Genomic DNA, 14,341 nt, shown 5'->3' on the forward strand with positions numbered 1-14,341 from the left:
ATTGCCTATTTAAGAGGTGGAAACAATCTATCATGTGAAGACATCCAAATTCATGCTTTTTAAAAAGTAGTAGAGTAATGCACCATGTTGTAGTGATAGTTGTGTTACAACATTTTATTAATAATTTGTTACATTATTTGTTACCGAGAAAAGTTTTTTCCTTCCAGAAGGGTTTGATTTACGTGTTACCTCTTTAGTGCTGCCCTAGTGGCTCCTTAGAGATTTTTTCAAAATGTTTAAAAATGAAAAAAGATGAGGAAGGAAAATTTATATGTATTTTATGTGTGATGAAATTAAATATTCAATGATTAACTTTTTTGTATAAATCATCTTTTCTTTTAATTTGAAAATAGGTTTTCATCAAGCTTTTCATTTTTTTTTTGAGGCACCAGAGTTATTTTTTTGTTTTGTTTTTTTTTGGTCTCTTGTAGCTCTTTTGGGTTGCCAACCCCTGGTGTATTGCAACTGAAAACGAGTGCTAAAAAGCACAAGGAACTAAACAAATTGCGGAGCCTCAGAGTGACCAAACTGCACAATTTTTCTTGTTATTTTTTTAGCCAAGCCATTTGCAAGGTTTTCTTTTTGGGTACCCGTAGCAGCAAGATGTGGGACAAATTTGACACTCCCAATAGGTGAGGCTCATGGTATTTGTTTTTTAAAATATATACAGATTTCTTCACATGCGAGTATTTAAATAATGTATGTTTAGATAAGAGTTCATGTTTTTCCTTATATACAATCAATATTGTTTTTTTTTTTTTATGAATTAAGATTTTTACCACTATGGGGCGCTAAGTAAAAAAATATACTGTCCCTTTAAGTGAATGACGGCAGGTTGCCATGGAAACTGCGTTACGCTCCGGGCACTCAGAGAAGAAAACAAGAGCGCGAGGACTGCGTGGAGTCTTCATTTCAGCACCCAGCGCCTCGTGGACAGCGTCAGGGAGAAACCGAACCCCTTCACATGCCTGGCCAGGGAAAGAAACGCGTGCGTTAGCCGCATTGAGCTTCACCAGCCTTGCTCGACACTTCTGAATACACTTAACAGACTTTTAGACTAACCAGTCGTGAATTAAAGTGTTCCACAAGACCAGGGGCCAGCCGCTCTGCCTCAGCAACAGGTAAGATCAGTCAGTGATGTTGCTTCATTCACTTCTGCTTAATGCTATTTATGTTAAGTTCTTTTGAAGCGCTAGTTTTCTGCATGCATTCTTTTCCCTGGCATGTTACTTTCAATGAATGCTAATGCTGAAATAATTTTAGGGAGCTAACTGTAGCTCAGGTATAGTGGCTAATTCCTGACTAAACTTAGTCACAAAAAGAACAAAAGTTAAGAGTAGTCACTGAAAGAAGTACATTTTTACATAATAATGTTTTGCACTGAGTTTTAATAAAGGTGAACTGACAGGACAGTAGTTCTTGGTGTTTCATTTGAAATTAAATTCCGTGTACCAAGTCTGGGCATTATGTGTGACTAGGGCTGATACGCCTGCATGAGTCACTCGGGCTGCAAGTTTGCAGAAGAGTGTGACAGGGGAGAGAAAGACAAAGGGGCTAGCTGTGGAGCAAGCTTGCAACGGTGTTTTGCTTTGCCAAGATGCCGCTTGACTGTGTTTACTCTTCGTTTTTGTCGATGTTTTTGTGATTTTTTTTTTCTTTCCGTCATTTGCTGGTCCGGAGAGGGATGGGCGCCACCAGGCTGGAGTAGCCCAAGACAACCCACAGGAAATGGTGCCTCTATGACCCTAGTGGTAGAGAGATCTAGCTATTTGCAACCAAACACCCACCCACAAATAGAAATGAAAAGAACAGAAAAGAACAAAAAATGAATATTCTAGAGTAGACTAGACTAGACTAGACTAGAATAGAATAGAATAGAATAGAATAGGTGGGCAGCACGGCGGCACAGTGGTTAGCGCGTGTGCGGCACAGTTCTGACGTCATGGGTTCAAATCCAGGTACCAAACTTCCCTTGCGGAGTTTGCATGTTCTCCCCATGCTTGCGTAGGTTTCCTCCGGGCACTCCGGTTTCCTCTCACATTAAAAAACATGCATGTCAGGTTAATTGGCCGATCAAAATTGTCCCTAGGTGTGAATGGGCGAGCTAATTGTCTGTCCCTGTGTGCCCTGCGACTGGCTGGCAACCAGTTCAGGGTGTCCCCTACCCACTGCCCGAAGATGGACTGGGATAGGCTCCAGCACCCCCGCGACCCTACTGAGAATAAGCGGTGCAGATAATGGATGGATGGAGAATGGTATAGAATAGAATAGAATAGAGGAGCTTTTATTGTCATTGATATCAACGTAGTGAAACATTGTTTGCAACAAGATTAGGCATGGCTCTCCTGGGTAAACATACTATCAAAATTTTAAATGGCAAAACAAGATACAAGACTGTCAGAATAAATGGGCAAAATAATATTGACAGTAATTCCCCATTTTTTGTTCTCCGTTGTAGTAAAGAATAAAAAAAATAAACATGCAAAGTGGAGACCTTTATTTATTTATTTATTTTTATTTATTTCCTTTATTCATTTATTCATTTATTCATTTATTCATTTATTCATTTATTCATTCATTTATTTATTACCAGAACAGAGCACGAGACCCCAGAGCGTTCGTACAATTCTTTTATTTGGGGAAGCGTAAAGGGATAGCGGTAGGCGCGATGACCGTCGAACGTCAGCAGCAACGCCGTGAAGACAAATTCGGAAGACGTAGCCAATCGTAGCGTGGGACGGAAGCAGGTCGAGTTTACCGGGACTGGAGAGAAGATCGTAGCGTGGGACGGAAGCAGGTCGGATCGGAGGCAGGCAGGCAGAATCAGGTAAACAAGAAGGCACAGGTAATCGGGAGAGTCATACGGGGTACAGAAGTAATCCTCAGACCCAGAGGTCTCGGCGTAGCGTGCTTAAAAAGGGAACATAAACCAATCAGGAAGCGCATTCCAGCGCGCCAGATGATTACCCCAGGTGGCTCCACTTAGGTAATCATGACATACTCAAAAAACAAAAACAATTTACAGGCTCAAATATTTGTTTATCAAATAAAAGTTATGTACTTAATAAATGTTTTCTCTTTTAAAAAAAAAAAAGTATCCTCTTTACCGTCTAATGCCAATTTTAGAAATACTCTTGCTGCTTTTTTTTATAAGGGCAGAACTGGTCTCTCTGGTCCTGGATGACTGCATGTCATACATGATTTTGAAGGGTTTTCTTTGTCAGCTCACGTGATGAAAATTATCAGCCTCTTAGCAAGATAGCAGGAGCTTGATTGGAGCAGAGAAACCTCAAATCATCTTGGACATGCAGCCCTCCATAACTGGAGTGCCCAGGTCTGGATTAAGGACACGATCCACTTTGCTCGACATGATACTTTGCCGCCATAATGTAACGCTATGAAATTCTGCGTTTACTGGTTCTATCCTACAGAAACAATATATTTTCCATTATCAAACATTTTTAAAAAAGCACCTCGGAGCCATTCTGGAGCGCCAAAGGCCCAACTGCAGTTTCCAGAGCAGGTGTAGTGGATCGAGAAGTCTAACTTTGTTGGCGATAGAAAGCATCTCTGCCTTTTGCTGCTTTTTGTGGTCCAGAGTATTTTGTTGATATGACTTTAAGAAAACTTGAAAATGAGAATGATTTGCGCATACATAATCTAGGTTCATCGAGCTGTTTTACATATTTGTACAACTTAGACCGCAACATCAATAATGCGCACGCAGACAAGGAAAAATGGGACTGTGTCAACTACTTAGCTAGTCAGATGCCGAACACAATGCACAATACAAATACAGAAACCACGATAAGTAAACCACCATAAAGAAAGGGGTCACTGTACAACATGGTTCTTAGAAACTGGCCTGTTTTATAACAGTGCATTGAAAGAATAGGGTATTGTAACAATAGTGCAATCAAAAGTATTGCAATAACATTAAGTAGCAACAAAAATTCAAATTTTGTTTTTCAGTAAATAGTCATGTTTACAACTAAATAAGCACTCATACGTTTTAATAGTTGGGGTAGCGTAGTGAAATTGTTTAATGTACTGCAAGATTTATAAGTGCCACCTACTGTGGAATGTTTGTTGTTGTTGTTTCAGACTTTGAAGTCGGACAAATGGCTGTCAGAGAGCAAGCTATTATTGTTCATTAACATCCCAGTGTTTGCCTCGGAGTATTGACAAATCACAGCAATCAGCCGCATTCAGCTGCAGCCATAACTGGCAAGTATGGGTTCAAGCCAACAGTGGATAATCACAGCCTGCTTTATACTACATATTTACAGTCAAACTGGTGCCCTTGGACCTCGCAAACCCTTGACACTTGCCCCAAAGCACACGGACTTTGACAAATGTAATCTGAATAATTGAAAAATGTTGGTAATTTGCCAAGACTAACCAGAAAGTGTGTGCTGTGCAAACTGCCCGTGTGACAAAACGAAACATACAGCCTGCCTGCAAACCCTCAAGTCACTTGCTCCCTGTTTCAGCTGAGATATTGGAAAAGCTTTTTTGTGGTTGTCTGTGAAATATGCATATGTGCATGCTGTGTGCACAGAGACGCGAAAACAGATGTGTGTCCCTAATTTGTGACGTTGGTGTGATTAATGAAGTCTGCTGGCGATGACTCATTCAGCTTAACCCTTGCACTGCTCATAGGAATGGGGGACCAGAACTGCCAAAATTAAAAAGAAAAAAAAAATCAGTAATCGTGTCAATAGATAAATAAATGCAGGTAAAAATGAAACACATATAATTGCATAATTCAGATATTACATACAAATAATGAAATGAAGGTGGGTCGTGGGCATTTTCCTTGGTAAGATAATGCTAAGAAGAAGAAAAAAAAACTCTTTAATAGTAGATGCTGATAATGCACTGCTCGAGCTCTTTTACTTGTTTAGTCAATCGGCACATTTGACAGGGACCACATCTCATTTTATTGTGATTTTGTTGCGTTTTTTCTCCCCCAAAACACTGGGTCCAAAGAAGGTTACTGATAAGAGGGAGGTTTACATGGAAAATGGTGACAACAAATATCGAGAAGGACACAATTGAAAAATACAAAAATTGTGTACGAGTTCTGCCATTGGACCCCTGCTGGAAGATACAGTAAATGGTTTAAAAATGTTTTATTTTTAGCTTTTTACCAGTATATTAATCTTTAATAACTCCAGAATGAATAATTATCAATGTTTAAGTCCACGCTTTATTTTATATTGAATTTCTTTTAGTGGGTGGGTGTTCTAAATTAGCTTTTAGGGGGACGTTAATATGTGAGTTAGGTTTATATGCCAGTATATAAATTATTTAAAATCCTTTTGGTTTTGCTGCTCATTTAAAAAAAAAAGTTAATATATTTTACTATATCTGCATCAAATTGCACAATCCTTTCATTGGATGAATTTGATGAGTAGATTTCTTTTCTGGGTGGCAGCTTGTAATTAGGGTAGAATTTTGGGTCCTTAAGTCAGGCCAGTTAAGAACCAGTGGTTTAACACACCAAAAAAAAGCCCCCTCGTTTTTAAGAAAAATTTAATGCTCATAGAAGGTGTAAATAAATAATTATATACACGTGAAAACCTGGCATTTGTATCAACTTGTTAGATTCCATTTAAGTATTATTTTTTACAATTGTGTTTCTGGTTTATTTTAATATTTTTGATTTTGTTTTTCATTTTTTTTTACATTTATTTATCATTTTTATTTATCCATTATTATATCTAATCTTTTATTGTTTTGTTTTTATTATTTCTAGTTATCCGTTATCCATTAATCTATTATTACTGTATATATATTTGTATTTATTGGTCTGTTGTTTCAGTTTTGGTCCTTCATACATGGGAACGATACAAAATGATAGTTTAGCTGTCACAACCAATGCAAATAATTCCATATTATGTTTGCTTTCATTATCACATATGCTAAATGTGGGTATCAAATATATGTGTGGAATAGTTTTTATTCATATAGTGTTTCAGATTGAGAACTAGTGTTAATAAAGTCGCAGTTTCATCGGATACCAGTAAAGTGAATTATGCATTTCAGATTCAATTATTCCAGCAAATCAGTTCTCTTGGATTTGTTGCGATCAGGTTGCAGCATAGAGGCAAATTCATGCAGACGAAGCATCACAGACAGTACATGATTCAATTGTTTGTTTGTTTGTACATGATTCAAATTGAATCTTTTCTTCCGGCGCCGTCACGAATGGCAGCCACTCCAGCAGCTCCCGTGTTATTTTCGATTGTTCTCGATTGTTCTCAGCTCAGGGATGCTGCTGGAAATGTGAATTTCCCTTCGGGGATGAACAAAGTATCTATCTATCTATCTATCTATCTAGATACATGTCACTTAGTCAACACAGCAGTTCTGTTTGCATTGTGGGAAAGCTGTCAACCAAACTGTGACCAGCAGACATCAGATTGGCATGGGTGCCCCTCGCTCTCTGCATGTGGGAGAAGGAATTGAACATGTCAGTTTAAATATGAATGAACTTATGTTTGTTATTTTTTCTCCCCTCAAGGCAGCAGCATGTCTGAAAGTAAACCCAGTCAGCGGTTCCACAGCCTGACGCCAGAGCAAGTGGCGGTCCTCCACCAGGTTTTGTCTGACATTGTTCCCATTCATGGCCGAGGAAACTTCCCCACTCTGGAGTTACGTCCTAGAGACATTATCATCGCTGTGCGGGCCAGTCTGCAGAAGCAAGGCATCATAGTCAGGGACGTGCGTCTAAATGGCTCCACGGCGAGCCATGTCCTGGTTCCAGACAACAGAATGAGCTACAAAGACCTGGATATTATTTTTGGGGTGGAGTTGCCCAGTCAAGAAGAGTTCCAGGTAGGTCTCTACAAACAACATTCAGTCTGTAAATGGTTATTATTTATCAGAATTACTTTAGCTGCAGTCTCCATCACCCTGCGGTATTGATTCCTGAGAATTGGTTTTAATATTTGTAATTGAATCAGACGCCAAAATCTAATATCACAAGCAATATTAAAGTCATTATTTATATCCCTGCTACCTTTTCCCACAGGTGATCAAAGAGTCGGTTCTGGGATGCTTGCTTGACTGCTTGCCAGCAGGGGTCAACAGAGAGCGGATCAGCAGTGCCACGATGAAAGAGGCTTACGTCCAGAAGATGGTCAAGGTCTTTAACGACCAGGACCGCTGGAGTCTCATTTCCTTGTCCAACAACAGCGGCAAAAACCTGGAGCTCAAATTTGTCAGCATGTTGAGAAGACAATTTGAATTTAGCGTGGATTCCTTCCAAATCATTTTGGATCGTCTTCTTGAATCTTACCTGCAAGAGTCTCAGCTCAAGCGTCATATTATGCTGAAAGACCTACAGACTGAGAAAAAAGATACTTCTCTGCCTGAGATGAACAGTAATGCGGGAAATGAAAAATATAAAATTAAAGACAAATCCCCTTTACAGAAAATGACTAGCATTGCCAACACTGAACAGAAAGATAAAATGCAGGGAAAGCTAAATGCAACGAAATTGACAAAACACTCCACGCAGGAACAAAAAAATTGCAAAACAGCCACAGAGCTTGAAGAAAACCAAGAAAACCATAATGAACCCAAAATCCCCGGGCATGCATGTTCAAACATGATTTTAGGAGATAAACTGAACATTGACCCCAACGAGGCTGAGTATGAACTCCAAAAGGAGACGCAGCCTTTAGACTCAAACCCTTGTGGAGAGCACTCTGGACAAGAGATTTTAAATCATTCTGCACCTTCTGATAACCTGAAAGTTCTCACAGACAATGGTGGAATGACAGAAAACTCACAGACAACCCAGAACGAGTCAGAGCAACTGACAGAAGACTGTAACAGCAGAGAATCACCCAAGCACTTAGAATCGAGTAAAAGTCTAGAAGAGTGTGCACTAGATGAAATTCAATCTTCGTATAACCCAAATTCTGACTCATCTTCTAGAGTTTTAGACATGAATTTAGAGGATGAAAAAAAAGTTCTGATCGATGTTCCGATAGACACGGAGATTAAAGAGGAGTCAGAGGAAAGTCCGACATCAAAGGAATGTTTAACCCCAGAAGATAAAACGGACCTCACAAAAGCTAATGAGTGTGTCTCTTCCATTTCCGTCACAGTGCTTTCACTCACTCCAGAAACGCACAACACAAAGCAAGTTGAAAAAAACCAAGCCGAACCTGAAAGCACAGTAGACTCTCAGGATACACATGCATCACCTGGCCTTCTTTCTGACAAAAAGTCATTCAGTCCGCCATCTTGCAAGGTCTCTGAAAGACTCTCCCATATGGTTGTACTGAAGCACTCGTCTCCTAAACCACCACGCAGAATGTGTAGGAAGGTTACCTCTATTCCTTTCCTCACCTGCGAAAGTGGCTCCACATCGGAACTTGGTCTAGAACCAAATTCTTCCTCAAGCCCCGAACCCGAGCTTGATAAAAAGCTAACATTTGAGTCTCTTCTTGCTCCAAATACTTCTTCAGAATCTGTGAGAACCACACTCTTGATTACAACAGACCCTCATCCTGCAGTGGCCCCAGTCAGTCATGTTTTGCCAAATCTGGACTCACCCTCCACTCTCAACCCAGTCCCTGATTCTCTTTCTATTCTACCTTTGGATCCTGAATCAGTTCAGTTAATAAAGGAATGTTTGTGTGCAACAGACATTCCAATCCTAGAGTCAAGACAACATTCAGCTGAGCAAAAGCAGTCTTCCACTGACAATTCAGCTTTGCAACTAAAACAAAATGAATCTACGGCTAGTCTGGAATCTTTAATTTCACACTTTGAGGCATCTTGCAAAAATTCCCAAGAGGCTGCACATACCTCAGGAGACAAAACCAATGAGGGAGATATTTGTTTGAATGAGCCAAATGGCAGCAACGAAAAAACCTCAACACGACCCTCATCCCCCTCCTACAGTAGCACCTCCATCATTCCATGTCTTTCTGCTCCTGTACTCAGTTTCACACCGCCCTGCTTCAACCCTTCACCCCAAAGCCTTAGCCCTCCGCAATGTGTGACTCCTCCCCCTCACTTACTTCCGTCCTCTATGCTGCACACTGCCAGTTCGACGACCAGTTACAGCTCCCCGTCTCTCGGCTTCAGCCCCACATCGTCTTGCATCAGCTCCCCGCCTTACTTAACCCCCCCTATGCTCAGTCTCAGCCCTCCCCCTCCCTGTCTATCTCCTCCTTCTCCGTGTCTCAGCCCTCCCCTCCTCTGCTTTACTCCCCCAGTGGAATCTGACGATACCCTATTCCAGATATCCTCAGACACGACACCTTTGATAGACAACCCAGACAGTGATGAGTCGATTGTCCAGCCCTCTCCCTTGTGCCAAGTCTCTGTCTTGAACCCGGAAGAAAAAATAGAGCAGACATATGTTTCCTTGCTGACTCAGGTTTCAGAGCCAGTCTCTTTTCCAATCGCACTCCCGAGTGCAACCACTAAGCGCGAAGACCCAAGTGAGCCTGCGCCTCCAAAAATGAAGAAAGCAATTAGTTCTGTGTCCGACAACAAAGAGACTCAGAATACAACTGGAGACACCCATGGAGAGAAAACAGATCTGCAGTTGGTGAACGGCATCCCAACTGTCGAAGTCCTGGCTGAAAGCATGTACGGTGACTTTGAGGCTGCCATGGACCACCTGCGCTACCGCTTAATCGCAACAAGGAATCCTGAGGAGATTCGAGGTGGTGGCTTGTTGAAATATAGCAACCTACTGGTCAGAGACTATCGACCGGCCAGCGAAACTCAAATAAAAACACTGGAGCGTTACATGTGCTCACGCTTTTTCATTGATTTCCCTGACGTGCAGGAGCAGCAAAGGAAGATCCTGTCCTACTTGAAAAATCACTTCATTGGTGAGGAGCGAAGCAAGTACCAGTACTTGATGACGCTGCGTCGCGTTGTTGACGACAGCACGGTGTGCCTGATGGGCCACGAAAGGCGCCAGACCCTTAACATGATCACGGTGCTGGCGCTGAGAGTTCTCGGGGAGCAGAACATCATACCTAACACGGATAATGTCACTTGTTTCTACCAGCCTGCTCCATACCTTGCTGAGCACAATGCCCCATACCTAACAGAACCCAGTTACTGCAGCTATTACATACCGCAGGGGGGGTCGACTCTCCTTTATCAACCATACCCCTTGCATATGCACACACAAATGGGACTTGTTTAGTCATTTTAAAGTCTAACTGTTATATTATAAGTGCCAGAGAATGGAAACACAGATCGGCCTCTGAGAGCCGTTTTCTGGAGTGCGGGGGGCTGTACTTCCATTTGTACACCAAATTTCTTACAACAATGTTAGTATGGATTAAAAAAAAAAGCTCAAAATCTCCAATTATTTTTCCCGAAAACGCTGTGCATCCATGACTCAAGACACTTTGGCATACCGGGGACCAATGTGGGACATGCAAACGTACTTCCGGGTTTTGGGATTCTAACGTGTTCTTCTCCTGTTCCTACTGTGGTGTTCCTACTGAGCTTGTCAAGAATGTGGACCTCGCCTGTGATTAATATTGTGCATGGACTCCATGGGACTGTTCTCTCACTGCCAAATACTGTGTAACTATGTTCCTCAGATGGTTTCATGTAACTTCACTTTTTGTTTACTGAAAGTAGATTTGAAAAAAATAGACAAAGATGGATTTACCTGTCCGTGAAACTATATGCATGCAAGGGTATGGACACAAAGATATTGTTCTGGAAAGTCATGCATGGACAACTAGATATTCCATACTTATAGGACAAAAATGCGAAGGCTTTTAAACAAATAAAAATCCATATATTTTTGCAAGAATTTCCAATATAATACCCATCAGTCATAGTACTGTTTGTTCACAATGCCTTTGTAATACATTGTACAGCATATTAGTTACAGTATGTTGTGTGTGTGTGTTACTAAAATCCATTGTTTTCAGGTAACCTGTGAGAAATGTGCTGGATATCCCTTTTTTGTGGAGTCCTTTATGTAATCATGTAATTTGCTGGACTGTTTCATTCACACCGGTGGTCAGATTTTCTTCAGGTTATTTCTAAGCGGGCTAGGCACAATTCGGAATTCGAGGGTTCAATGAATTGTCGGAGTCAATTACAGAAAGTAAGATTGAATTAGAGGTAATTTAGAAAACCTCATTCTTACCACAGATTATTGAAGTCCTATTCCACCAATATATCAAACACTTTCCATGATTCCATGTGATTGCCACCTTGCGAGTATGTGTTTTTGATTTAAAACCTAAAAAGCACTGCACCTTACTATCGCTGCTTCATTGTTCAATACAGTTTAAATTTCAAGAATGATTAGTTCTCTTTTTCCAATTTCAGCTATGATTTAAATTGTACTTCCTGTTTGCTGCCTTAATTCAAATTTTATACATGTTTTGGAATACCGTATTTATTCGTGTATAATGCGCGCTTGTGCATAATGAGTACCCCTCATTTTTAATTAAAAATCGGTATAAAATTTCGTTTTACTTTTTATTGGTTTAAACTAACCATGTAAGTGACACACGTGTTGAACATGTGTGCCCATGATAGATATAGTTTATTGACCATGTAAACTATTAACCATACACCAGAATAAAATTTACAATGTTTAAAGTCCAATTGATCATCATATACACCACAGAGTTGCTTCCCACGTCGTGTTTTCTGCGTTTATTTATATATTTCAGGACGTCCCTCAATGAGTTTTTTAGGTTTTATTTCTCTTTCAGGACGTCCTTCGCTGTGCATTCTTTGTTTTATTAATCTTTCAGGACGCTTTTTTTTCTCTTTCTCTAACATTAGTTTCTGGCATGGTGAATGGTTAACTCACGTTTCAGTCTGGGCGAGGCGGGGAAAGAAATAAAGAAGCACCTTGCTTCTGCGCACAAACCCAGAATTGCGAGTATTACCATATCTATTGTAAAACGTCCGCGTTGATTTAAATATTGGATATTGTTATTAAAAATAGGCTAAAGGTGTCTTCTGGGTCTAAGGATGTGGTTGCATTCAATGCTTTGCGATTGTGGTCAGCGATATTTTCAACAGATCATTCGTTGCACAATTACGGTAATACACTACTGTAAGACGTGTCGCTCGTAGTGATAGATTGTTCGCAAACGAAGCAGCTCACCCTTTCTCTCCCTCTTTTTCTCTTTCTCTTTCTTCCCCTTCTATCTATTTCTCTTTTACTCTCTCTCTCTCTCTCTCTTTCTCTTTATCTATTGTTGCTCTCTCTTTGTCTTTATTTCTTGTTTTAACTCTCAATTTTCTCTCTCTCACTCTTTCTCTTTCTTTGTTTTTCTCTATTTCTCTTTATATCCCTCCTATTTCTCCCTTTTTTTCTTTCTTTTCATCTTTCTCTTGATTCTTCTCACTCTGTCTCTCTCTCTCCCTCTTTCTCTCTCTTGTTTTTTATCCCTATCCCATCTATCTTTCTCTCCCTCTCTCTATCGCAATCCGTCTCTCTGTCTCCTTTTCTCCCTAATTTTCTCTCTTCCTATATTGCGCTCTCTCTCTCATCTATCTTTCTCTCTATCTCTCTTGCTCTTTTGGAGGTAAAAAAACCATGAACGTGATACACAAATAAATGCGGTATTACCAAATTGAGTTCTGACTTTTTCCATGCCCATGGCTAAATTTGAACAGCTTTCAAAATGAATTCATTTAAACGCATCAGCACTCACAATCAACATAATATTATCCCCTAACAATTACAGAACAGTCTATATTTAATTGGAAACAACAGATACTATGACCAAAGATGTTTGGGCAGGGATCTTAAGTGCCTAATCGAAGGAACCAAGAGTCTTCATCTTATTGCTTACCGGGTGTTAAATAGGTTGAGCCTGGCCTCGGGTTGTTGTTCTCATATTTCATTGTTGACCTCTGTCATTGCTGCCTGTTTTGATGACTTCTTTGAAGGATTCATTTGTTGTGTTTTTATTCATGTGAATTAAAAAAAATAAAGCTAAACCAAAACAAAACGTGGTGGACATCTAGCAAAATTGATTTCTCTTTGTACGACATTGTCTAGCCTATGTCACTTTGGTGCTGCAATGATCCACTTAAGCACAACACTCACATCACTCTAGTGCCAGGGACAGAAACCCAGAGCTGCTTCGAGCCTCTCATCATAAATCACCTTCTCGTTGGACTTATTTGGAGCAGCTGACGCACATCACTGCTATCCAGCTTGTTCAAAAATAGGTAATTGCAAGGAATAGGGGAAGGCAGGCCGACCCAAATATCAATACTATCAATACTAAGCAAGTACTTGGAGTGTATCGATACTATTGTAATGGGATCCATTCTCTTTGAATGGGATCAATACTTGGCACCATCACCATTTCCCTTAAAGGTTCGATTCTCTATATGGATAGCGCTTTCCTTCCAGGCCACTTCCTAAGTTTATACCTGAGTCGCTTCCAACAGGCACACTTTTAGCACCTATCCCTATCTGGTCTGCTGCTGCATCGTTCCTGCCAGGCGGAAGACAGGGCCAAGTCTATGCACACCCCTAACAGAAGCAAAAAACTACAAAGGCAAACAAGAAGAGGAGCACGGTATGGATTTTTTTTAACTACAGAAAATAACAAGGCCAGGTGTAAATTGTGTGGTAAAGTGGTCTGGTACTGTGACAACACCACATATTTACATAAACAAGTTTAAATAACTTACCCTGCACGGAGCAATGAGCTGTGTTGAGGAACGGCGTTTTCCTTAGCGTGTTTGTTGGTTCCAGATACCGACAAGGCAGATTTTCAAATTAAAACAGATGGAAACAGATGAGCAGTTCCTTCAAATATTTTAGTTCAAAATATATCCTGGGCATAAATGAGATTATAGACAATGGCTATAGCAATTTACTTGGGCGAATGCTGACGTGTTTCACATTATTCTTTATTATCACTGGTGCCGCAGTGACATTATGCGCATTATGACGTTGAGGGATGGGTATTGCGAAGATTAGTGTATAAAATATGTGATTATTGTAACTACTATAATTATTAATATCTGACCTATGTAATAAATATATCCATGAGATTTTGTTGTATTGGACACAAGAGGAGCTATTTATAAAATGTATTTAATAAGGAAGATAAAGGGGTAGGAAAAATAAGCATCTGCTTCTGACTACCACTTTTCAAACATGTTATGTGACATTATTCTGTTGTTGACTCATTGTTTTTGTCCTGTTTTTATTTTCATGTTTGAAATAAAAGTTTTCATTCATTCATTCATTCTTATTCGAAAAAGGCAGTCCACAGCTGATTGAAAATCTAACAGAAGACAAACATTTAATTAAATAGCGCATTATTCTACTGAGGATCGCCTC

The 14,341-nt window shown here is 40.1% G+C and overlaps 1 protein-coding gene across 4 annotated transcripts; it reads left to right on the plus strand.

Annotated features, from left to right (window-relative positions):
* The first annotated feature begins 915 nt into the window (after window positions 1-915).
* On the plus strand, window positions 916-12,989 carry LOC148359201 (uncharacterized). 4 transcript variants are annotated; one of them, XM_088344400.1, is made up of 4 exons: window positions 916-1,121; window positions 4,105-4,231; window positions 6,534-6,843; window positions 7,040-12,989. In XM_088344400.1, exons 3-4 carry the CDS (start codon window positions 6,538-6,540, stop codon window positions 10,190-10,192), a joined length of 3,459 nt encoding a protein of 1,152 aa, XP_088200526.1. In that variant the 5' UTR covers window positions 916-1,121; window positions 4,105-4,231; window positions 6,534-6,537; the 3' UTR covers window positions 10,193-12,989. The 4 variants fall into 4 exon arrangements, with proteins under 4 accessions (XP_088200526.1, XP_088200524.1, XP_088200525.1 ...); XM_088344398.1 differs by lacking the exon at window positions 4,105-4,231 and having other exon boundaries at window positions 6,530-6,843; XM_088344399.1 differs by lacking the exon at window positions 916-1,121 and having other exon boundaries at window positions 3,837-4,231.
* The last annotated feature ends 1,352 nt before the right edge of the window (window positions 12,990-14,341 follow it).

This window comes from Urocampus carinirostris, chromosome 9 (genome assembly GCF_059441175.1).
Source record: "Urocampus carinirostris isolate Australia breed hairy pipefish chromosome 9, RoL_Ucar_1.0, whole genome shotgun sequence".
Lineage (NCBI taxonomy): Eukaryota > Metazoa > Chordata > Actinopteri > Syngnathiformes > Syngnathidae > Urocampus > Urocampus carinirostris.